The 22,192-nt window shown below is 43.1% G+C and overlaps 1 protein-coding gene across 3 annotated transcripts in view; it reads left to right on the forward strand.

The window, feature by feature from the left end:
• Window positions 1-22,192, forward strand: part of LOC129519426 (cytochrome P450 3A12-like) — a 53,268-nt gene that overhangs the window by 18,270 nt on the left and 12,806 nt on the right. For all 3 annotated transcript variants that reach the window (XM_055339920.1, XM_055339921.1, XM_055339922.1), the window contains exons 5-10: window positions 10,014-10,127; window positions 10,388-10,476; window positions 12,039-12,187; window positions 13,176-13,303; window positions 14,407-14,473; window positions 18,820-18,980. In XM_055339920.1, the coding sequence (XP_055195895.1) occupies window positions 10,014-10,127; window positions 10,388-10,476; window positions 12,039-12,187; window positions 13,176-13,303; window positions 14,407-14,473; window positions 18,820-18,980 (708 nt within the window). The remainder of the gene's footprint in view (window positions 1-10,013; window positions 10,128-10,387; window positions 10,477-12,038; window positions 12,188-13,175; window positions 13,304-14,406; window positions 14,474-18,819; window positions 18,981-22,192) is intronic.

Genomic DNA, 22,192 nt, shown 5'->3' on the forward strand with positions numbered 1-22,192 from the left:
TTTATGTGTAAGGTTAGCTTTTGTATTTGAGTTCTTTCCAGTTTTTGAATGGATGCTTGTATTGCGATGTATTTCCCCCTCAGGACTGCTTTTGCTGCATCCCAAAGATTTTGAACAGTTGTATCTTCATTCTCATTAGTTTCCATGAATCTTTTTAATTCTTCCTTAATTTCCTGGTTGACCCTTTTATCTTTTAGCAGGATGGTCCTTAACCTCCACGTGTTTGAGGTCCTTCCAAACTTCTTCTTGTGATTGAGTTCTAATTTCAAGGCGTTATGGTCTGAGAATATGCAGGGGATGGTCTCAATCTTTTGGTATTGGTTAAGACCTGATTTGTGACCCAGTATGTGGTCTATTCTGGAAAAAGTTCCATGTGCACTTGAGAAGAATGTGTATTCAGTTGAGTTTGGATGTAAAGTTCTGTAGATATCTGTGAAATCTATCTGGTCCAGTGTATCATTTAAAGCTCTCGTTTCTTTGGAGATGTTGTGTTTAGAAGACCTATCAAGGGTAGAGAGAGCTAGATTGAAGTCACCAAGTATAAGTGTATTATTATCTAAGTATTTCTTTACTTTGGTTAATAATTCGTTTAAGTATTTGGCAGCTCCCACATTCGGGGCATATATATTGAGGATTGTTAAGTCCTCTTGTTGGATAGATCCTTTAAGTATGAGATAGTGTCCCTCTTCATCTCTCACTACTGTCTTCGGAGTGAATTTTAGTTTATCTGATATAAGGATGGCTACCCCTGCTTTCTTTTGAGAACCATTTGAATGGTAAATGGTTTTCCAACCTTTTATTTTCAGGTTGTAGGTGTCCTTCTGTCTAAAATGAGTCTCTTGTAGACAGCAAATAGATGGGTCCTGATTTTTTATCCAGTCTGAAACCCTGCGCCTTTTGATGGGGTCATTAAGCCCGTTCACGTTCAGAGTTACTATTGACAGATATGAGTTTAGTGTCATCATGATATCTATTCAGTCCTTGTTTTTGTGGATTGTTCCACTGAACTTCTTCTTAAAGGGGAATTTTAAGAGTCCCCCTTAAAATTTCTTGCAGAGCTGCTTTGGAGGTCACATATTCTTTCAGTTCCTGCCTGTCTTGGAAGCTCTTTATCTCTCCTTCCATTTTGAATGAGAGCCTTGCTGGATAAAGTATTCTTGGTTGCATGTTCTTCTCATTTAGGACCCTGAATATATCCTGCCAGCCCTTTCTGGCCTGCCACGTCTCTGTGGAGAGGTCTGCTGTTACCCTAATATTCCTCCCCATGAAAGCAGGGACTTCTTGTCTCTTGCTGCTTTAAGGATCTTCTCTTTATCTTTGGAATTTGCAAGCTTCACTATTAGATGTCGAGGTGTTGAACGGTTTTTATTGATTTTAGGGGGGGATCTCTCTATTTCCTGGATCTGAATGCCTGTTTCCCTTCCCAGATTGGGAAAGTTTTCAGCTAGGATTTGTTCAAATACATATTCTGGCCCTCTGTCCCTTTCGGCGCCCTCGGGAACCCCAATTAAACGTAGGTTTTTCTTCCTTAGGGTGTCATTTAATTCCCTTAATCTGTCTTCATGGTCCTTTAATTGTTTGTCTCTTTTTTCCTCAGTTTCCCTCTTTGCCATTAACTTGTCTTCTATGTCACTCACTCGTTCTTCCACCTCGTTAACCCTCGTCGTTAGGACTTCTAGTTTGGATTGCATCTCATTCAGTTGATTTTTAATTTCTGCCTGATTGGATCTAAATTCTGCAGTCATGAAGTCTCGTGAGTCCTTAATGCTTTTTTCTAGAGCCACCAGTAGCTGTATAATAGTGCTTCTGAATTGGCTTTCTGACATTGAATTGTAATCCAGATTTTGTAGCTCTGTGGGAGAGAGGGCTGTTTCTGATTCTTTCTTTTGAGGTGAGGTTTTCCTTCTAGTCATTTTGCTCAGTGCGGAGTGGCCAAAAACAAGTTGTTGGGAAAAGGAGAGAAAGAGAGAGAAGGAAAGAAAAGAGAAAAAGAAAAAAGAAAAAGAAAAGAAAAAGGAAAGAAGAGAAGAAAAAGGGAAAGAAAAAGAAAGAAAGGTAAAAAAAAAGGGGGGGTGGGGGAAGCAATCACAAATCAAAAAGAATAGAAAAAAGAAAAGAAAAAAAAAACACGGGGAGTATTTCTGTAGACTTTAAGTCCCTTGACTTCCCCTGGAACTGGTCCGTCCAGCTGGTCTTCTGGGGGAGGGGCCTGTTGCGCTGATTTTCAGGTGTTAGCACTTGGGGGATCTGCTCTGCTCCTGCCTGCTGCAGGGCTCAGCGGGGGTTGTTTACCCCGTGAGGTCTCAGGAGGAACAGTTGCAGTTGCTATGGCAACTCTGGAAGCCTGGATTCAGCCTCCGCAGGAACTACGGGGCTCGGGGCTCTCGGCTTTCCATCTGCGGGGCCTGGAGGCTCCGGGGCGGGGCCGCTGATCTGCTCAGTTCGGGGCAGGAGCGTCCTTGCTGTCCTGGGCCCTCCCGGCCTCTGCCTGTCCCGGGGGAGGCCGGATCCTGGGCTGTGTCCCGGCGCCCTGTGCTCCGGGGCCTGCGTTGTTGGATTTGCGCTCCCGCCCCGCAGCTCCCTCCCTGGAGCCCCTCCCGAGCCCCTCCGAACTGCTCTGGTGCGTGTTGCAGCCCTTAGGGAGCTCGTGTTGCAGCCCTTAGGGAGCTCGAAGCACTCTCCTGCGCTCGCAGGTGTCTGTTAGTGTCCCCGGGAGCCCGAGGGCATCCCCGCCCTCCTGGGTCCTGCTCCAACTCCCTGCGAGCCCCTTTCCGCCAGTCCGGGAAGGTTGGTGCAGCTCCTGCTCCTCCGGGACGGGGCTTTCCTGTCCTGGGGACACTCGCCCCGGCCTCAGCCCGGCTCCTCCGGGGCCCCTCCCCCTCGGAGGCCTTTTGTTCCTTTATTTCTCTTTCCCCGTCTTCCTACCTTGATAGAAGCGCGGACTCTTCTCACTGTAGCATTCCAGCTGGTCTCTCTTTACATCTCAGGCCGAATTCGTAAATTTTCAGGATGGTTTGAAGGTTATCTAGGTAATTTGGTGGGGACAGGTGATTTGGGGACCCTGCTCTTCCGCCATCTTGCCCCTCCCCTCTTCATGGTCTTTTAATTGTCTGTCTCTTTTTCCTCAGTTTCCCTCTTTGCCATCAACTTGTCTTCTATGTCACTCACTCGTTCTTTCACCTCGTTAACCCTCATCGTTAGGACTTCTAGTTTGGATTGCATCTCATTCAATTGATTTTTAATTTCTGCCTGATTGGATCTAAATTCTGCAGTCATGAAGTCTCTTGAGTCCTTTATGCTTTTTTCTAGAGCCACCAGTAGCTGTATAATAGTGCTTCTGAATTGGCTTTCTGACATTGAATTGTAATCCAGATTTTGTAACTCTGTGGGAGAGAGGACTGTTTCTGATTCTTTCTTTTGAGTTGAGGTTTTCCTTCTAGTCATTTTGCTCAGTGTAGAGTGGCCAAAAACAAGTTGTATTGGGAAAAGGAGAAAAAGAGAGAGAGAGAAGGAAAGAAAAGAGAAACAGAAATAAGAAAAAGAAGGAAAAAAGAGAAGAAAAAGAGAAATAAAAAGAAAGAAAGGTGAAAAAAAAGGGGTGGGGGAAGCAGTCAGAAATCTAAAAGAAGAAAAAAAAAAACACGGGTGAGTATCTTCTGATTCTGTATACTTCAAGTCCCTTGACTTCTCCTGGAAGTGGTCCGTCTAGCTGGTCTTCTGGGGGAGGGGCCTGCTGTGCTGATTTTCAGGTGTTAGCACTTGGGGGAGCTGCTCTGCCCCCTGCCTGCTGCAGGGCTCAGTGGGGGTTGTTTACCCCGTGAGGCCCCAGGAGGAACAGCCACAGTGATTAGGCAGCTCTGGAAACCTGGATTCAGCCCAGTAACCCTCCATAACCCAGTTACTGAGTTCAGCAGTAACTCCGGAGCTCTCCGTCTACAGGGCCTGGAGGCTCCGGGGCGGGGCCGCTGATCTGCTCAGCTCGGGGCAGGAGCGTCCTCGCTGTCCTGGGCCCTCCCGGCCTCTGCCTGTCCCGGGGGAAGGCGCCCTGTGCTCCCGGGCCTGCCCTGCTGGATTCGCGCTCCAGGCCGTGCAGCCCCCTCCGCTGAGTCGCCGCCCGAGCCCTTCTGAGCTGGTCCGGTAGTCGCGCAGCCCCCTACGCACGTAGCCTCTTCCTCTGCCCGAGCCGCCGCCGCCGAGCTGCTCCCGGAACCGCGCAGCCCCCTCCGCGCAGAGCCGAGCCCGAGCCCCGCCGAGCTGCTCCCGGGTCAATGTGTGCCTGCTGCAGCCCTTAGGGAGCTCGGTGCACTCTCCTGGGCGCGCAGGTGTCTGTTAGTGTCCCAGGGAGCCTGAGGGCATCCCCGCCCTCCTGGGTCCTGCTCTAACTCCCTGCGGGCGCCTTTCCGCCCAGGAAGATTGGTGCAGCTTCTGCTTCTCCGGGACGGGGCTCTCCTGTCCTGGGGACACTCGCTCCGGCCTTATCCCGGCTCCTCGCGGGGCCCCTCCCCCTGGAGGCCTTTTGTTTCTTTATTTTTCCCCGTCTTCCTACCTTGATAGAAGCACGAACTCTTCTCACTGTAGCATTCCAGCTGGTCTCTCTTTAAATCTCAGGCCGAATTCGTAGATTTTCAGGATGGTTTGAAGGTTATCTAGGTAATTTGTTGGGGACAGGTGACATGGGGACCCTACTCTTCCGCCATCTTGCCCCTCTCATTCATGATTTTATTAATTTGAGTCTTCTCTCTCTCTTCTTTTTAATAAGGAAGGCTAATGGTTTATCTATCTTATTAATTCTTTCAAAGAACCAACTCCTGGTTCTGTTGATCTGTTCCGCAGTTCTTCTGGTCTCGATTTCGTTGAGTTCTGCTCGAATTTTAATTAACTCTCTTCTTCTGCTGGGCGTAGGGTCCATTTGCTGTTTTTTCTCTAGCTCCTTTATGTTTAAGGTTAGCTTTTGTATTTGAGTTTTTTCCAGTTTTTGAATGAATGCTTGTATTGCGATGTATTCCCCCTCAGGACTGCTTTTGCTGCATCCCAAAGATTTTGAACGGTTGTATCTTCATTCTCATTAGTTTCCATGAATCTTTTTAATTCTTCCTTAATTTCCTGGTTGACCCTTTCATCCTTTAGCAGGATGGTCCTTAACCTCCACGTGTTTGAGGTCCTTCCAAACTTCTTGTTGTGATTTAGTTCTAATTTCAAGGCGTTATGGTCTGAGAATATGCAGGGGACGATCCCAATCTTTTGGTATCGGTTCAGACCCGATTTCTGACCAAGGATGTGCTCTATTCTGGAGAAAGTTCCATGTGCACTTGAGAAGAATGTGTATTCAGTTGAGTTTGGATGTAAAGTTCTGTAGATATCTGTGAAATCCATCTGGTCCAGTGTATCATTTAAAGCTCTCGTTTCTTTGGAGATGTTGTGCTTAGAAGACCTATCGAGGGTAGAAAGAGCTAGATTGAAGTCACCAAGTATAAGTGTATTATTATCTAATTATTTCTTCACTTTGGTTAATAATTCGTTTAAATATTTGGCAGCTCCCACATTCGGGGCATATATATTGCGGATTGTTAAGTCCTCTTGTTGGATAGATCCTTTAAGTATGAGATAGTGTCCCTCTTCATCTCTCACTATAGTCATCGGGGTAAATTTTAGTTTATCTGATATAAGGATGGCTACCCCTGCTTTCTTTTGAGGACCATTTGAATGGTAAATGGTTCTCCAACCTTTTATTTTCAGGTTGTAGGTGTCCTTCTGTCTAAAATGAGTCTCTTGTAGACAGCAAATAGATGGGTCCTACTTTTTTTATCCAGTCTGAAACCCTGCGCCTTTTGATGGGGTCATTAAGCCTGTTCACGTTCAGAGTTACTATTGACAGATATGAGTTTAGTGTCATCATGATATCTATTCAGTCCTTGTTTTTGTGGATTGTTCCACTGAACTTCTTCTTAAAGGGGAATTTTAAGAGTCCCCCTTAAAATTTCTTGCAGAGCTGCTTTGGAGGTCACATATTCTTTCAGTTCCTGCCTGTCTTGGAAGCTCTTTATCTCTCCTTCCATTTTGAATGAGAGCCTTGCTGGATAGAGTATTCTTGGTTGCATGTTCTTCTCATTTAGGACCCTGAATATATCCTGCCAGCCCTTTCTGGCCTGCCAGGTCTCTGTGGAGAGGTCTGCTGTTACCCTAATACTCCTCCCCATAAAAGTCAGGGATTTCTTGTCTCTTGCTGCTTTAAGGATCTTCTCCTTATCTTTGGAATTTGCAAGTTTCACTATTAAATGTCGAGGTGTTGAACGGTTTTTACTGATTTTAGGGGGGATCTCTCTATTTCCTGGATCTGAATGCCTGTTTCCCTTCCCAGATTAGGAAAGTTTTCAGCTATGATTTGTTCAAATACATATTCTTGTCCTCTGTCCCTTTCGGCGCCCTGGGGAACCCCAGTTAAATGTAGGTTTTTCTTCCTCAGACTGTCGTTTATTTCCCTTAATCTGTCATCATGGTCTTTTAATGGTCTGTCTCTTTTTTCCTCAGTTTCCCTCTTTGCCATCAACTTGTCTTCTATGTCACTCACTCGTTCTTCCACGTCGTTAACCCTCATCGTTAGGACTTCTAGTTTGGATTGCATCTCATTCAATTGATTTTTAATTTCTGCCTGATTGGATCTAAATTCTGCAGTCATGAAGTCTCTTGAGTCCTTTATGCTTTTTTCTAGAGCCACCAGTAGCTGTATAATAGTGCTTCTGAATTGGCTTTCTGACATTGAATTGTAATCCAGATTTTGTAACTCTGTGGGAGAGAGGACTGTTTCTGATTCTTTCTTTTGAGGTGAGGTTTTCCTTCTAGTCATTTTGCTCAGTGCAGAGTGGCCAAAAATAAGTTATATTGGGGAAAGGAGAAAAAAAGAGAGAGAGAAGGAAAGAAAAGAGAAAAAGAAAAAAGAAAAAAGAAGAAAAAAAGGAAAAAAAGAGAAGAAAAAGAGAAAGAAAAAAGAAAGGTGAAAAAAGGGGGTGGGGGAAGCAATCAGAAATCAAAAAGAGAAAAAAAAAAACAAAGACAATAAACACGGGGGAGTATCTTCTGATTCTGTATACTTTAAGTCCCTTGACTTCTCCTGGAAGTGGTCTGTCTAGCTGGTCTTCTGGGGGGAGGGGCCTGCTGTGCTGATTTTCAGGTGTTAGCACTTGGGGGAGCTGCTCTGCCCCTGCCTGGTGCAGGGCTCAGTGGGGGTTGTTTACCCCTTGAGGCCCCAAGAGGAACAGACACAGTGGCTATGGCAGCTCTGGAAACCTGGATTCAGCGCCTGCAGTAACGCTCTCTGTCTGCAGGGCCTGGAGGCTCCGGGGCGGGGCCGCTGATCTGCTCAGCTCCGGGCAGGAGCATCCTGGGCCCTCCCGGCCTCTGCCTGTCCCGGGGGGAGGCCGAATCCTAGGCTGTGTCCCGGTGCCCTGTGCTCCGGAGCCTGCGCTGTTGGATTCGCGCTCCCGGCCGTGCAGCCCCCTCCGTGGAGCCTTCGCCCGAGCCCCTCCGAGCTGCTCCCGTAGCCCCCTCCGCACGGAGTTTCTTCCTCTGCCCGAGCCGCCGCCGCCGCCGAGCTGCTCCCGGATCCGCGCAGCCCCCTCCGCGGAGCTGCCGCCCGAGCCCCTCGGAGCTGCTCCGGGTCCCGCCGCCGTGCGCGCTGCAGCCCTTAGGGAGCTCGGCGCACTCTCCCGGGGCGCAGGTGTCTGTTAGTGTCCCAGGGAGCCCGAGGGCATTCCCGCCCTCCTGGGTCCTGCTCTAACTCCCTGCCGGCGCCTTTCCGCCCGGGAAGGTTGGTGCAGCTCCTGCTTATCCGGGACGGGGCTCTCCTGTCCTGGGGACACTCGCTCCGGCCTTATCCCGGCTCCTCGCGGGCCCCTCCCCCTTAGAGGCCTTTTGTTTCTTTATTTCTTTTTCCCCGTCTTCCTACCTTGATAGAGGCGCGAACTCTTCTCACTGTAGCGTTCCAGCTGTTCTCTCTTTAAATCTCAGGCCGAATTCGTAGATTTTCAGGATGATTTGAAGGTTATCTAGGTAATTTGGTGGGGACAGGCGATTTGGGGACCCTACTCTTCCGCCATCTTGCCCCTCCTCCGGATCCCAATCTTTTATCAGATATATAATTTGCAAATGTCTTCTCCCATTCTAAAGGTTGTCTTTTAGTTTTGTTGATTGTTTCCTTCACTATGCAGGAGCTTTTCATCTTGATGAAGTCCCAATAATATGTTTTTGTTTTTGTTTCCCTTGCCTCCAGTGATGTGTCTAGTAAAAGTTGCTAAGGCTGAGGTGAAAGAGGTTTCTGCCTTTTATGTGATGTGCCCCTTGTTTCTTGCTCCTGTCAAGATTTTTTCTTTGTCTCTAATTTTTTTGTCTTCAATTTTTGACAATTTTATTATCATGTGTCTTGGTGGAATCTTTTTTTGAATTCAATCTGATTGAGAACTACATATCCCAAGATTTCTGTGCATTTCCCTCAGTTTGGGAAGTTTTCGGCCATTATTTCTTTAGGTAAGCATTCTGTCCACTTCTCTTTTCCTCTACTGGGATCCCCATAATGTGCACATTCTTTTACCTGATGGTGTCCTATAAATCCTGTAGGGTTTTTTCCCTAGGTTTTTTTTTTTTTTTTTCATTTTCTTTTACCCCACTCTGGATAATCTGAAATAATCCAGGAGGGGATGGTGTTTCCGGTATTTGAGGGCCACAATCCATCAGCAATTGCATGATCCTTGACAGGAAGCACAGTGGAGGGTTCTTGTGGATGCAGTGGCTATTGGGGTCCTCAGTAGCATCACCAGATCCAGTGCCAGGGGACTAGGGCAAGCAGAATGGTGGCCAGAGTTGGTGCTACACACACACTCATCTGTGGGGGCTGAAACCAGGCACATGCTCCCAACAGGGCTGGGCTAAGTGATGGGCACATGGGTACTTTGAATGTCTGGGCTGTCTGTGTACACTCACGTGGCTGCAGGAACAGTCACTACTCATCATCTTGGTGATATCACATCAATTCTTCCTCACCGAGTTGATGTGTGCTATAAGGTTTTTTGATGATCTTTGTTAAGTTGAAGTAGAGTTCTTCTGTTTCTAGTTCTTTTGTGAATTTTAAAAAAGATTTTATTTATTTATTCATGACAGACACACACACACACACAGAGGCAGAGACACAGACAGAGGGAGAAGCAGGCTCCACACAGGGAGCTCGACGCGGGACTTGATCCCGGGCCTCCAGGATCACACCCCGGGCTGAAGGCAGCACTAAACCGCTGGGTCACTGGGGCTGCGCTCTTTTGTGAATTTTTATCATGAAATGGTTTTGGAGATACCCACATTAAAACAAAATATACTTTTGGAAAATGGTAGAAAGAGTCAAGGTTGTTGGCTTGATAGGCCAGTCCCAACATGAGAAACAGAATTATCTCTCTCTTTTCCCTAGGTCCCTTTGGGGAAAACACAGGGGAAAGGATTTCCATGTAACTGTATCATTTCTTGAGAATAGCAAATAGATTACTATCTTTTTAGGGTAAACTACTATTTAAAAAAAACACCATATTACGCATCTGTTTTTTGAGTTTCTCATGCTACGGCTATATTTGAAGGCAGAACTTCTCTGAAGCAACACACAGTTTGCCAGGCCATCTGGCTATCTTACAATGCAATTCTACCCTGCACACCTTGGGAGAATGTATTAGGTATTAATCCAGTTTATTCTCCTGGAGGAGTAGTTTCCCTGCCAAATTTTCCATACCATATTTACACTGAAAAGGAGATTGGAATATAAAGCTGGAAACACTACAGGTAGTGTAGTGCTGCCTCCTTCAGCCTCACAGGAAACTAAGCATTTCGGATAAATATCTATTGAGTATCTAGCATAGGGACCGCTACTAAGGAGACACTCACTAAATGTTTGGTGAGTAATAGATGCCTGTTTAACAAATTTTCCGAACTGTGGAGACCTACAAAACTTATGTAGGGCAAAATGTGTTTTGCTTTGACTCTAGTCTTTTGGTCCACTGGGATTTATGAAAAGTGCCATCACTGTGTCTGAGGATGAAGAATGGAAGAGAATACGAACATTGCTGTCTCCAACTTTCACCAGCGGAAAGCTCAAGGAGGTAAGAAAAGAAGAGGTCTTTTCATTAGGAAGTAATGAATGCACCTGGGGATAAGTAGAAACTAAGATTGTAGTCCACCTGTAAGTGGTACTCTGCTGTATTTGGGCTTCCTAAACATGGTCTTTTATCCTCATGTCCTAGAAGAGACATGATAAAACTTGTTATTAAATGTCCTTTCCTGATCCATATTTGTGAAAGCCATGTCATTCTAGGACTTCATTCTGGATTTAACTTCAGATGGTGTTGTATTTTGTGTGTAGATGTTTCCCATCATTGGCCAGTATGGAGATGTGTTGGTGAGGAACCTGAGGAAGGAGGCAGAGAAAGGCAAAGCCATCAGCTTGAAAGAGTAAGTAGGAGTGGGGCTGCTGGAATTCCAACTCTGTCACAACACTTTCCAGCTGCTGCCACAGAGCCCAATTCCCACTGTTGAATTACCCCAGCAAAGAAGCTGAAGTAGACGTGTAGTGTTACAACCCCAATGGGCCAGCCAAGGAGAGGTAGCTCGCCTAAAAAGGCAGAGCAGCCAGGAGGGAGAGGGTCTTCTTTTGTGTACATGAGGCAGGATTAATTCATCTGCTTGATTGTCACCTTGGATATGGTGGAAGACAAAAATATGTGCTTGAAAATAAGGAAACACAATTTTTCCAAATCTTTGAGTGTACAGAGTAATGAATGGTGGTGGTGGGGACCACTTGGTACATATTGCTGGGCACTGGATGGGGCAAGAAAGTTTTCACGTGGAACTTGGGACAACTTAAATCCCTTCCTGATTTTGTTGAGTATATAAGCAAAGTACTAAATATTAACTTTTATGACCACTTGTCCATCTTTCAAACTCAAAAGGGAGAAGGCCTTGCACATGGGATGGGTAGGGTGAAAAAGTAGCCTAAATTGAGTTATTAGCCTAAATTGAGATATATTTTATTTTTACAAAAAGTTTCACTTATTTATTTGAGAGAAAGAGAGAGAGAGAGAGAGCAAGCCCATGCAGGGGGCAGGAGCAGAGGGAGTAGCAGACTGCCACCCTGAGCAGGAAGCCCAAAGTGGGGCTGGATCCCAGGACCAAGAGATCATGACTGGGAAGAAGGTGGAAGGTAGCCATTCAACTGACTGAGCCACCTGGGTGCCACGGGATATATTTTAATATTGCAGGATGAACGGATGCATATTAGGACTGTCCTGGCAAAACTAGTAGCATATGATCACTTAGCTATGGCATCCCCTAAGTCAGTTTTGGTGTGATTTAATATATATTTTTTAACTAGGAACATTCTCAGTTCTTACTTTTTCCAGAAATGGGTGAGTCCTCAGGGCAATCTCAGATCAATGGAGATGAGACAAAGTGGGTCTTTCAGGAGACTTAGCAGAGGTGTAGAAAAAAGGGATGGTATTCCTGGCATCACAGAACAGGGTGTTGGTGTTCTGTAACGTGCTAAAGAGGACTCAGCTCCGAGAGCACAGAGACTGTGGTGAGAGAAGATCCAGATCAGTTTCACCTTTCCTGACTCCCTGAGGAAGCGTTAGTTATTCCACCATTTGTCCTGCTCAGACACAGTGATTATCCACCTTCTACTGCCCTTACTCAAAACACACTTGTATAATTTGCCTGATTTGGGGTCTCTATCCCTCCAAGATTAAGCTCCTTGAGCTCAGAGGTCTCTCTAACTTGCCCTGGTATCCCCATCACCCATAGCACAAGGCCAGCTGTGTCACTGGCACCTCACGAGCACCTCATCAGTGAGTGTGATGGCATACAGACTCTTTAGATGATCCATCAGGTGGTTCTCAAAGTGTGGTTCTTGTCTTGCCTGGACATTGGAATCTACAGGCACTTCTTGTTGCAAGCATTGGATAAGGATAGTAAAGAGGTGCTGATTTTAAGTATTCATGTCTTTGTTTCTCTCACAGCATCTTTGGAGCCTACAGCATGGATGTGATCACCAGCACGTCGTTTGGAGTGAACATTGATTCCCTCAACAACCCACAAGATCCGTTTGTGGAAAATGCCAAGAAGCTCTTAAAATTTGATTTCCCTGATCCATTTTTACTCTCCATAAGTATGTACATTAATGTATTTTCTTTTCTTCCTCTCTTCCTTTTTCCTTCCCTTCCTTCTTTTCTCCCTTGTTGCTTACCTCCCACTTTTCTACAACAATGTTATAGTTTATATCACTATAAACTTTTAATAGTTTTTTATTACTATCAAATGTCACATACATTGAGGCCCCCTTTTACAATGTATAATTCAATTTATGGTCCCACTGTTCATCAACAAAATTGTTAATGTTGATAATGTATAATGTATATATTTTTCCTTCATTTCTGTGCTTTTGGTGTCAGATCTTAAATTCAATGAGAAATATGAGATCATGAAGATTTATCCCTTGGTTTTCTCCTAAGGATTATTATACAGTTTTAACTTTTATATTTGGGCCTTTGATCCATTTTAAATTTATTTTATTTTTATTTGTTGTAGGAAGTAAGAATTAAACTTATTTTTCTTCTCTCTTTTTTTTATTTTTTGTTTTGGGTTTTGTTTGTTGGCTTGTTTGCATGGGACTGTTCTCTTGTTGAGCACATTCATGGAAAATACTATTTTTTTACTTGAATGGTCTTAGAAACCTTGTCAAGATCAGTTGCCCACGCTGAAGGGGGCACTTGAGAGGATGAGCACTGGGTGTTATTCTATATGTTGGCAAACTGAACAACAATAAAAAATAAATTTATATAAAAAAAGATCAGTTGCCCATGAACAGAGGGTATAATTTTGGACACTTATTCAATTCCAGGGGTTTCTGGGTGACTCAGTTGGTTAAGCATCTGCCTCTGGTTTCAGGTCATGATCCTGGAGTCCTGGGATGGACCCCAAAATGAGCTCCTTGCTCAACCATTGACTTGAAATTCAAGTACAGATCTAGAGGGACTGACTCTGGGTTTCAAAGAATCCCAGTGTCTTTTAATCCTCTGATTGGTAGACCAAGTTATAATTGCTCCAGGTAAAATTTGCATTTTCACTGTGCTTTCCATTGTTCTTTTTCGTTACAGTATTGTTTCCATTCCTTACTCCACTTTATGAAATGTTAAATATCTGGCTATTTCCAAAGAAAATTACTGATTTTTTCACAAAGTCTGTAAAAAGGATGAAGGAAAGTCGCCTCAAAGATAAACAAAAGGTAATCCGGTGGTAGTTACATGTGAGTGTTCACCTTTGATGTTTTATTGAAGTGTGTACTTCAATAGAGTCCAGGGACAGCTTCATGGACTGTCAAGTGTGGTCATTTAAGTATGTTTTTAGGTAGGTAGAGAACTGGAGGGTTTAGAGCAGGAGACCTCTAACATTTTAAGGAGAATGAAGAAGATGGAGATCAGGGAAGGAGGAAAGAGAATGAGTCAGAGAGTCAACGTTTAACATTTAATAATAAGCATGGTACCTACTATGCCAGGCAATAAAATTTGATGAGAGAAAAAAACTACCTCTTCTCTTCAAAAAATTGTCAAAGGGTACAACTTCCTGTGTAAAAATAATTTTCTGATATTAAAATTTCCCCAGATGTTAGAGTGGCAAAGAATTCCTTCAATTCCAAGCTTCTTATCTCACACCTTCTCCAGGGGAAGGTCCCATCAGGCACCTGGTAGAGTAGAGTGTGTGTTAAATTTGAGCCTGCCATAGTTTGGAGTGGACAGGAGTCTCTCTGGGCACTGAGGCTGCAAGCTGGCCAAGCCAGATTTGCCTTCCCCAGGCCTGATGACCAGCGCTAGAATATGTGTAGGAGGGAGAGGCAGGGCTGGGTACCCCAGAATGTCACTGAAGATGAGTTCCAGAGGGTGGGTCATTAGAAGATGATGACACAGAAGCTGTCCCTGGACTCTACAGAAGTCATGCTATTGGTCTGTGGCCATTCGTTAAGAAATGAGTCTGGGGGGGGTGGGGAAGGACTGAAGTCAGGAACTTTCTCCTGAGTTAGCAAGCATGACAAGAGAGAGAGCATGCCACTCTTTGGCCAGGAAGCTGTGTTCAAAATCCAGAGAAGCTCAGGATCAAGGGAGCAAGAACCAAAAAACAGTGGGACACAATAGCTGGATTCCTGTCAGGGAAGCATCCTGCTCTCCAAGATTTTGGAGCTGGATGTTTTTGTTCACTGATGACTTGGGTAACACAAGCCAGACTTCTGGACTTAAAGGGGCCATATTCTCAGGAAAGAAATCCTGCATCCCTAATTTCTTTCTGACTTCACAAGTGATGTTCTGTTGTTGAAAGTTCTCTTTCTGCTTGCAGCACCGAGTCGATTTTCTGCAACTGATGATTAACTCCCAGAATTCTAAAGAAATGAATACCCACAAAGGCAAGTAAGGACAGCTTAGAGGGCCAGTGATGGGAAGTCTCTGATGCAGGGGGAGGTTCTGAGGTGTGGAGGACAAATTTTAGCAGATGTAATTATACAAATCAAAGAGAGACACGTGTTCAGATACAAATGGTAATGGAAGCATGTTCCAGAAGCACACAGCCATAAGTTGGTTCAAAGCTTGAAGGGCAACCATCGACAAGGCAGTCAGTGGTTCATGGATCACCTATTTCATAACCTCTGGGGAGCTTGTTTCCCGTGTCAGTTCTCTGAGCCTATACCTGGAAGTTCACATCAACGCTTCACCATATCAGAAGGCATATGGCCCTGGTATTGGTGACCTGGAACACTTGGTTAAAGTTGTGTTCATTGGTTTAATGTACTGTAAAGTTTTTTTTTCATTTTGTAATTAAGAAGTGACTGGTGAAAGATGCCTTTGTGACAGTGTAAATGCTGGCCACTTTCACCTACTACTTTCACCTACTACTTCTATCAGCCATGGATGCTATTTGACTGAGACCATTATTACTAAGATGGCTCCAAAATGTTGGTTTTCTAATTCCATCATTTCTTCTATGTTGATGAGTAATCGTCCACTGTTAGGGAGCTTTTCATTCTCTCTCTAAAACATTTAATTTATTTATGTCAGTATGATTTCATATATTACTAAGTTAGTCTCCTAGCTCCTTCTTTTTTTTTTATAAATTAATTTTTATTGGTGTTCAATTTACCAACATACAGAATAACACCCAGTGCTCATCCCGTCAAGTGTCCCCCTCCGTGCCCGTCACCCATTCACCCCCACCCCCCGCCCTCCTCCCCTTCCACCACCCCTAGTTCATTTCCCAGAGTTAGGAGTCTTTATGTTCTGTGTCCCTTTCTGATATCTCCCACACATTTCTTCTCCCTTCCCTTATATTCCCCTTCACTATTATTCATATTCCCCAAATGAGTGAGAACATACACTGTTTGTCCTTCTCCGATTGACTTACTTCACTCAGCATAATACCCTCCAGTTCCATCCACATTGAAGCAAATGGTGGGTATTTGTCATTTCTAATGGCTGAGTAATATTCCATTGTATACATAAACCACATCTTCTTTATCCATTCATCTTTCGATGGGCACTGAGGCTCCTTCCACAGTTTGGCTATTGTGGACATGGCTGCTAGAAACATCGGGGTGCAGGTGCCCCGGCGTTTCATTGCATCTGAATCTTCGGGGTAAATCCCTAACAGTGCAATTGCTGGGTCGTAGGGCAGGTCTATTTTTAATTCTTTGAGGAACCTCCACACAGTTTTCCAGAGTGCTAGCTCCTTCTTTATTTAGATCCTCAGTTGTCTCCAATTTGTCCTCTGGAAGCCATTTCAAGTGAGTTCCTATGTTATGTTTTGTGTTATTTTTTCTTTCTTTTTCTATTTTTATGTTTTCAACAGACTTTATGTTTTGTACAAGTATTAGGTTCACTGCAATGGTTAGTGACACCGAGATTTCCCATATTCCCCGCCACGCCCACCTACACACAGCATCCCCCACTATCAGAATACGTCACCATTTGGTGTATTTGTTACAATGTCCCTCAATGACACATCACTACCACTCCAAATCCATAGTTTACATTACAGTTCACTCTTGGTGCTATACATTCCATGGATGTTGACAAAGGTATAATGATGTTTATCCACCATTACAGTACATAGAGTATTCAGTACCTTTTCCCATATTATTTTCTGAGCATTCGCTTGCATTCTAGTATGAGACATTCCAGGTTTCTCTTCTGTTTCCCCTGATGAGGCCTGGAATCAGCCATTTCTTCAGATGCTGTCTTTCCTTTTAGTAAGCAATGATATTTAGAAACCAAAATCTGGGATCAAGGAGAGATCACTACTATAAAGCTTCTTTGCTTGTATTTCCCCTCCGTGGGCCGAGTTATGTAATTCAAATACATTTACACAAGACTGATGAACATAAACATTTGTATGTCTACCCATCCAGTGATGTAATTATGGTCTCTGTGTCTGAAAGGAAAAAAAAGAGCCTTGATTTATAGTTTGTTCCTATGACAGAAACAGTCCCATCATGGTTAAGTTCAGGCTATCTATGGTTTCACAACCATCTCTCAAAATTCTTGAATATTTAACAATTTATTCTAGGGACTAAAGATGGGCTTTCTCCATCACACCGTTAAAATATATGTATACCTCCTATATATACATTTCTTTCTTTCTTTCTTTCTTTCTTTCTTTCTTTCTTTCTAGCTAGCTAGCTCTTCTATTTTCTAGGTTGAAGAAAATATTCTCTATATGTCCAGTTCAATACAGAACCACTACACACATATGGTTAATTGAACACTTGACATGTGGCTAGTGTCACTGAAGAACTAAATCTTATATTGGTTTAAATTTAAGTGACATTTAAATATAAATAGGCACATCTGGTGAGTGACTACCATACTGGACAGCAGAGTTGTGAAATTTTATTTTATCATGGGCTTCATAGCAATTGGGGGAAAGAATTTGATAGTTGAATTTATCCACACCAGATTCACAGAAAGTATGACTAGAAAATCAGAGTTCTGTAGACCTTTCTTACACTCACTTTGTATTATTTTTAGTTTTGAATTTTATGTCTGTGGCAAGTACCATGTTAATTTCAGTCAACTAGATTAGAGCATGACTGTGCTTAGTTTCTACTACAAGAAAATCAAAAAGGAGGCCAATATATATTCAGGGTGCATCCATTTGCTGAGGAAGGTGACATTCAAGCCATGATTAAATAAACATTGTTAATTCCACTCAGTGGATTCTGTTTGTGTATAATTCATGCTGGTCAATGTCTTTTTATTGATCATTGTTTCTTTTGCTGTTTCAATGCAGTTGATTAGACTAACGTCATTCACCACTCTTCTAGCATTTTGTCTCTGTCACGGTTTTATATGTATCTGAGATCATCCATGTAAAGAATATACCCCAGGTCTTCACTTAACCGAAACCTCTCAAAGGTATAATCCATGCTTCTCAAGCTAGGTTGTGCACACAAGTCACCACATCTCCTGAAAGCTCAGATTTTGATTTCATAGTTCTAGGGTGAGGTTTGAGATTCTGCATTTCTAATAAGATCCCAGGTGCTGCAGATGCTGCTGGTCCATGGACTACACTTTGAGTAGCAAGACTTTATCTGTAGCCCAACATTGTCCAGTTAAGTTCCCACGAATATGTTTACATAAAAGATAATTCAATTTTCTGACAGTTAAGCCTTATCATTAGAACCTCTTTAAAAAATTTAAGCTGATATTTCCCACTCACTATTTCTCCCTTCCCCTTCATTCTCTTTCACTATTTTTTATATTCCCCAAATGAATGAGACCATATAATGTTTGTCCTTCTCCGATTGACTTATTTCACTCAGCATAATACCTTCCAGTTCCAGTGAAAGGGAATAAAGGGGAAAGGAGAAAAAATGTGGGAAATATCAGAAAGGGAGACAGAACATAAAGACTCCTAACTCTGGGAAATGAACTAGGGGTGGTGGAAGGGGAGTTGGGCGGGGGGTGGAGGTGACTGGGTGATGGGCACTGAGGGGGGCACTTGATGGGATGAGCACAGGGTGTTATTCTATATGTTGGCATATTGAACACCAATAAAAATAAATGTATTAAAATATTTAAGTTGGATGAATTTATATTTTTCCTCGGGGAGGGTGCTAGCCCATGTTACTTAGGGCAGAAGTACTTTTATGATTCTCCGAAGGACTTACTGATAACTCTGTGTATATTAGACAGAAAACCGTCCCTTGGGGCAGCCCGGGTGGCTCAGCGGTTTAGCGCCACCTTCAGTCCAGGGCGAGATCCTGGAGTCCTGGGATTGAGTTCCATGTCAGGCTCCCTGCATGGAGCCTGCCTGTGTCTCTGCCTCTCTCTCTCTCTCTCTCTCTCTCTCTCTCTCTCTCTCTCTCTCATAAATAAATAAATAAATAAATAAATAAATAAATAAATAAATAAATAAATAAAATCTTTTTAAAAATACCATCCCTTGAGATTACCTCCCTTGTTGGTGGTGTGTATGTTTGTGGCATAAGCAGTTACAGGTGTCCAAGAAGAGTAGAGACTATAGGAATAATCACATCAAGACAACTTGTGCCTCTTTCCGGCTCTGTAAGATAAACATCAGAGTAAAACTCCCAGTTTGATTCTGAATTGCTTTTACATTTCTCACCAGGGATTTGGGAGTTTCTTTTTTTTTTTTTTTTTTTTTTGATTTGGGAGTTTCAAATGCATTTGTCACCATTGAAGCTGCCATGTTTTACATTCACCTGCTCTAGCTAAAATGCCTTTTCTCTCCTTTTAGCTCTGTCTGATCTGGAGCTTGTGGCTCAATCTATTATCTTTGTTGTTGCTGGCTATGAAACCACTAGTACTTCTCTCTGCCTCCTTATGTATGAATTGGCCACTCACCCTGATGTCCAGCAGAAACTGCAGAAGGAGATTGATGCGACTTTCCCCAATAAGGTGAGTGGGTCATACCTGAAGAGGGAGTCAGAATAGGCTTGGTTATGCCTCAGTAACAGATTAGCCCTCATTCTAGTGGGGGGTTTCATAGCAAAATAGCAAAGGTTTGTTTTTTTATTTGAAGTTCAATTTGCTAATATATAGCCTAACACCCAGTGTTCATCCCATCAAGTGCCCTCTTCAACACATCACCCAGTTACCCCATCCCCCCGCCTGCCTCCCTTTCCACTATCCCTTGTTTGTTTCCCAGAGTTAGGAGTCTCTCATGTTTTGTCTCCCTCTCTAATTCTTCCAAATCTTTTCCCCTCATTTCCCTCATAGTCCCTTTCACTATTTCTTATATTCCCTGTATGAGTGAAACCATATGATGATTTTCCTTCTCTGAGTGATTTACTTCACTCAGCATAATAACCTCCAGTTCCATCCATGTCAAAGCAAATGGTAGGTATTCGTCCTTTCTAATGGCTGAATAGTATTCCACTGTAACATATATACCACATCTTCTTTATCCATTCATATGTCAAAGTACATCCAGGCTCCTCCCACAGTTTGGCTATTGTGGACCTTGCTGCTGTGAGCATTGGGGTGCAGGTATCCCGGCATTTCACTACATCTGTATCTTTGGGATAAATCCCCAGTAGTGCAATTGCCAAGTCGTAGGGTAGCTCTATTTTAACTCTTCGAGGAGACCCTCAACACTGTTTTCCAGAGTGGCTGTACCACTTTGCATTCCCACCAACAGTGCAAGAGGGTTCCCACTTCCCCACATCCTCTCCAACATTTGTTCTTTCCTGTCTTGTTATTTTTTTTACCATTCTCACTGGTGTGAGGTGGTATCTCATTGTGGTTTTGATTTGTATTTCCCTGACGGCAAGTGATGCAGAGCATTTTCTCATGTGCTTGTTGGCCATGTCTATGTCTTCTTTGGTGAATTTTCTGTTCATGTCTTTTGCCCATTTCATGATTGGATTGTTTCTTTGGTGTTGAGTTTAATAAGTTCTTTATAGATCTTGGATACTAGCCCTTTATCTGATTTGCCATTTGCAAATATCTTCTCCCATTCTGTAGGTTGTCTTTTAGTTTTGTTGACCATTTCTTTTGCTGTGCAGAAGCTTTTTATCTTGATGAAGTCCCAATAGTTCATTTTTGCTTCTGTTTCCTTTGCCTTCATAGATGTATCTTGCAAGAAGTTACTGTGGCCAAGTCAAAAAGGGTGTTGCTCATGTTCTCCCCTAGGATTTTGATGGATTCCTGTTGCACATTTAGATCTTTCCACCATTTTGAGTTTATCTTTGTGTATGGTGTAAGAGAATGGTCTACTTTCATTCTTCTGCATGTGGCTTTCCAATTTTCCCAACACCATTTATTGAAGAGACTGTCTGTCCTTTTTCCAGTGGATATTATTTTCTGCTTTGTTGAAGATGAGTTGACCATAGAGTTGAGGGTCCATTTCCGAGTCTCTATTCTGTTCCATTGAACTATTTATCTGTTTTTGTGCCAGTACCACACTGTCTTGATGATCACAGCTTTTAATACACCTCAAACTCAAGCATTGTCATGCTGCCAGCTTTGATTTTCTTTTTCAACATTCTTATGCCTATTTGAGGTCTTTTCTGGTTCCACACAAATCTTAAGATTATTTGTTCCAACTCTCTGAAGAAATTCCATGATATTTTGAAGGGATTGCATTGAACGTGTAAATTGCTCTGGGTAGCATAGACTTTTTCACAGTATTTATTTTTCCAATCCATGAGCATGGAATTTTTTTCCATCTCTTTACATCTTCCTCAACTTCTTTCAGAGGTGTTCTGTAGTTTTTAGGGTAAGATACTTTACCTCTTTGGTTAGGTTTATTCCTAGGTATCTTATGCTTTGGGTTGCAATTGTAAATTGAATTGATTCCTTAATTTCTCTTTCTTCAGTCTCATTGTTAGTGTATAAAAATGCAACTGATTTCTGTGCATTGATTTTATATCCTGCCACATTGCTGAACTGCTGTGTGAATTCTAGCAATCTTGGGGTGGAGTCTTTTGGGCTTTCTTTCTTTAAAAAAACATTTTATTTATTCATTCATGAGAGACAGAGAGAGAGACAGAGACACAGGCAGAGGGAGAAGCAGGCTCCATGCAGGGAGCCCGAAGTGGGACTCGATCCCAGGTCTCCGGGATCAGGCCCTGGGCCGAAGGCAGCACTAAACCACTGAGCCACCCTGACTGCCCTCTTTTGGGTCTTCTATATACAGTACCATGTCATCTGGGAAGAGGGAGAGTTTGACTTCTTCTTTACCAATATGAATGCCTTTTATTTCTTTTTGTTGTCTGATTGCTGAGGCTAGGACTTCTAGTACTGTGTTGAATAACAGTGATGAAAGTGGACTTCCCTGTTGTGTTCCTGATCTTAGGGGAAAGGCTCTCAGTTTTTCTCCATTGAGAATGATATTCACTGTGGGCTTTTCATAAATAGCTTTTATGATATTGAGGAATGTTCCCTGTATCCCTACGCTTTGAAGAGTTTTAATCAGGATGCTGTATTTTGTCAAATGCTTTCTCTGCATCTATTGAGAGGATCATATGGTTCTTGTTTTTTCTCTTGTTGATGTGATCTATCACGTTGATTGTTTTACAAGTGTTGAACCACCCTTGCATTCTGGAGATAAATCTCACTTGGTCATGGTAAATAATCCTCTTAATGTACTGTTGGGTCCCATTGGCTAGTATCTTGGTGAGTTTTTTGCATCCCTGTTCATCAGGGATATTGGTCTATAATTCTGCTTTTTCGGTGGAGTCATTGTCTGGTTTTGGGATCAAGGTAATGTTGGCCATATAGAACGAGTTTGGAAGTATTCCCTCCCTTCCTCTCCTTTGAAACAGCTGTAGTAGAATAGGTATTATTTCTTTAAATGTTTGGTAGAATTGCCCTGGGAAGCCATATGCCCCTGGACTTTTGTTTCTTGGGAGATTTTTGATGACTACTTCAATTTCCTCGCTGGTTATTAGCCTGTTCCGGTTTTCTATTTCTTCCTGTTCCAGTTTTAGTAATTTGCAGGTTTCCAGAAATGCATCCGTTTCTTCTAAATTGCCCAATTTGTTGGCATATAGCTGCTCATAATACATTTTTAAAATCATTTGTATTTCCTTGGTATTGGTTGTGATCTCTCCTCTTTCATTCAGGATTTTACTTGAGTCTTTTTTCTTTTTAATGAGGCTGGCTAG

The sequence above is a fragment of the Nyctereutes procyonoides genome, unplaced genomic scaffold (assembly GCF_905146905.1).
Source record: "Nyctereutes procyonoides isolate TBG_1078 unplaced genomic scaffold, NYPRO_anot_genome, whole genome shotgun sequence".
NCBI lineage: Eukaryota > Metazoa > Chordata > Mammalia > Carnivora > Canidae > Nyctereutes > Nyctereutes procyonoides.